Genomic DNA, 2,522 nt, shown 5'->3' on the forward strand with positions numbered 1-2,522 from the left:
GGGGGGGGGGGGGATAATGGGCAGGTTTACACTGCTCAGCACTATAAGACAGAGGGATTTTTGGAAACGAGGGCTTCAGATCAACAGGAACAATGTCTTTTGGACATGGTCATGTGGATGTTTTGTTAAAAACTTCACAGTCCTAATTAAAACCCCACTGGGAACATTTAAAGAAAATAAAAAAAAATTGTTGTAGGGGGACTTTAAATGAATTAAAACCCTGTTCTGTTCAAGTTTACCGTGTCATTTCCATCTGAACAGATGGTCTTTCTGGACCAGCGCCTGTACTGTTGACGTGGCTGCTTTGCCTCTGCTCCCTAACAAATGAAAACATATTCATGAATCAGATAAGGCTTGACCTCTATGTAGAATTCACAGAGATGAAAACCTCAGGTTTAATACTCAACCCTGTAGTGCGAGTAGTAACTCCAGAGTTACTGGTCTGTTGTCTTCCAGCTGATGTTACCAGGTGCAGTAAGCGCTGGATTGACTGCACAATTTCACCATGATTAGCAGGATTATCATCCTACCACAAAAAACAAAAAGATACAGTTAGCCCTCGGATGAAAATGTAAATTGGTGCAATTTCTTCTGTAACCCTGTTAAGGAACAATATAAGGCAGTGTTTTGTAAACTTTTTTAACCAAGGGGCACTTTTTCCTTGACAGAAATACTACAGCACACCAGCATCCAAAAATGTAAAAGAAGAGAAACTCTATAGAGCAGGGGTCTCAAACTCGATTTAGCCACGGGCCGCTGGAGGCAGACTCTTGGTTAGGCTGGGCCGCATCAGGATTTCCACAACAAAAGCGTTGATAAAACATTCCAATGTTTTCAAATGTCTTTATTTCTAACACAAAATAATGAATTAAATAAATAAATATATTAAAAATAAATTAATAAATTAGTAGACTAATGATAAAAATAGAGCATTTCTCCTGGGAAGGAGTCAGAAGGGAAAAAGGACTGCGGTCAAGTGAGCCGCTGTTCGTTTTTCCGTGGTCAAATCAGCCCCCATTGGATTTTTTCTGCTAGTTTCATACAAGACTTACGTTAGCATGTCCGTGCTCTGGAAAATCCTGGAGACTCTTTAGAAAACATGATATTTTTAGTCCTCATAAATGCAATCACATTACTTTTTATGCATATGATATTTATTAGAAAAAAAACTGCGCATTACTTTTTTTTTTTTCAATCAATCTGAAAATATCATGTAATAGTCAAATAAAATTGTTTAATTTTGGCTGTGAATTAATCCCAATCATCAATGTATTACATTATAAATCCGTCACAATCCGTCCAACTCCTCAGTTTTAATTTAGTACTTCACCATTCCTGTTCAGACCTCCTTAGTACTTGAATGAGTACTACTCCTGAAAATATGAAGCATTTTCACTGTATACTTTTTGCGAAAACTACATCTGAAATACTATGAAAAGTGTTATTTTTTATTCAATTGGCTGACTTTGGGTGGGACTAATTCCTCTGTTTCAATTTAGTACTTCACCATTCCTTTACAGACCTCCTTAGTAATTCATGGAGTACTTCTACTGAGGGTATGAAGCATTTTCACTGTATACTTTTTGAGAAAAGTACATATGAAATACTATGAAATGTGTAACATTTTATTCATTTGGCTGGCTTTGGGTGGGACTAATTCCTGAGTTTCAATTTAGTACTTCACCATTCCTTTACAGAACTCCTGGTACTTCAATGAGTACTACTCCTGAAAATATGAAGCATTTTTACTGTATACTTTTTGAGAAAAGTACATCAAAGTCAGGTCAAGTCAGTCAAATGATTAAAAAGTTACACTTTTCATAGTATTTCATATGTGCTTTTCTCAAAAAGTATACAGTAAAAATGTTTCATACTTTCAGGAGTAGTACTCATTGAAGTACTAAGGAGGTTTGAACAGGAATGGCCAAGTACTAAATTAAAACTGAGGAGTCAGTCTCACCCAAAGTCAGCCAATTGAATAAAAATGTACACTTTTCATAGTACTTCAGATGTACTTTTCTAAAAAAAAAAAGTGTACAGTGAAAATGCTTCATATTTTTAGGAGTAGTGCTCATTGAAGTACTAAGGAGGTCTAAACAGGAATGGTGAAGTATTAAATTGAAACTGAGGCGTTAGACCCACCAAAATCAGCCAAATGTTTAAAAAGTTTCCCTTTTTATAGTATTTCAGATGTATTTTTCTCAAAAAGTATACAGTGAAAATGCTTCATACCCTCAGTAGTAGTAGTACTCTATGAAGTACTAAGGAGGTCTGTAAAGGAATGGTGAAGTACTAAATTGAAACTCAGGCTTTAGTCCCACCCAAAGTCAGCCAAATGATGTAAAGATTAGACCTTTTATGGTATTTCTGATGTTCTTTTCTTAAAAAACTATACAGTAAAAATGTTTTATATTTCCAGGAGAAAATTTCTATTAAGGACTAAGTAGGTCTGTGACGGATTTATAATGTACTACATTGATGATTGGGATTAATTCACAGCCAAAATTAAACAATTTTATTTG

The 2,522-nt window shown here is 35.2% G+C and overlaps 2 protein-coding genes across 2 annotated transcripts in view; one reads left to right on the forward strand and one right to left on the reverse strand.

Moving 5' to 3' along the window:
* The window catches only part of LOC112161564, an 11,455-nt gene extending 10,778 nt beyond the window's left edge, over positions 1-677 (reverse strand). The window contains exons 1-2 of the mRNA XM_036214124.1: positions 408-677; positions 240-317 (exon numbers count right to left, since the gene is read on the reverse strand). Coding sequence (XP_036070017.1) covers positions 240-253 — 14 coding nt within the window. The 5' untranslated portion in view covers positions 254-317; positions 408-677. The remainder of the gene's footprint in view (positions 1-239; positions 318-407) is intronic.
* The window catches only part of pleca (plectin a), a gene marked incomplete in the record, with an annotated part of 104,365 nt that overhangs the window by 20,532 nt on the left and 81,311 nt on the right, over positions 1-2,522 (forward strand).

This window comes from Oryzias melastigma, linkage group LG11 (genome assembly GCF_002922805.2).
Source record: "Oryzias melastigma strain HK-1 linkage group LG11, ASM292280v2, whole genome shotgun sequence".
In the NCBI taxonomy this organism is placed as follows: domain Eukaryota; kingdom Metazoa; phylum Chordata; class Actinopteri; order Beloniformes; family Adrianichthyidae; genus Oryzias; species Oryzias melastigma.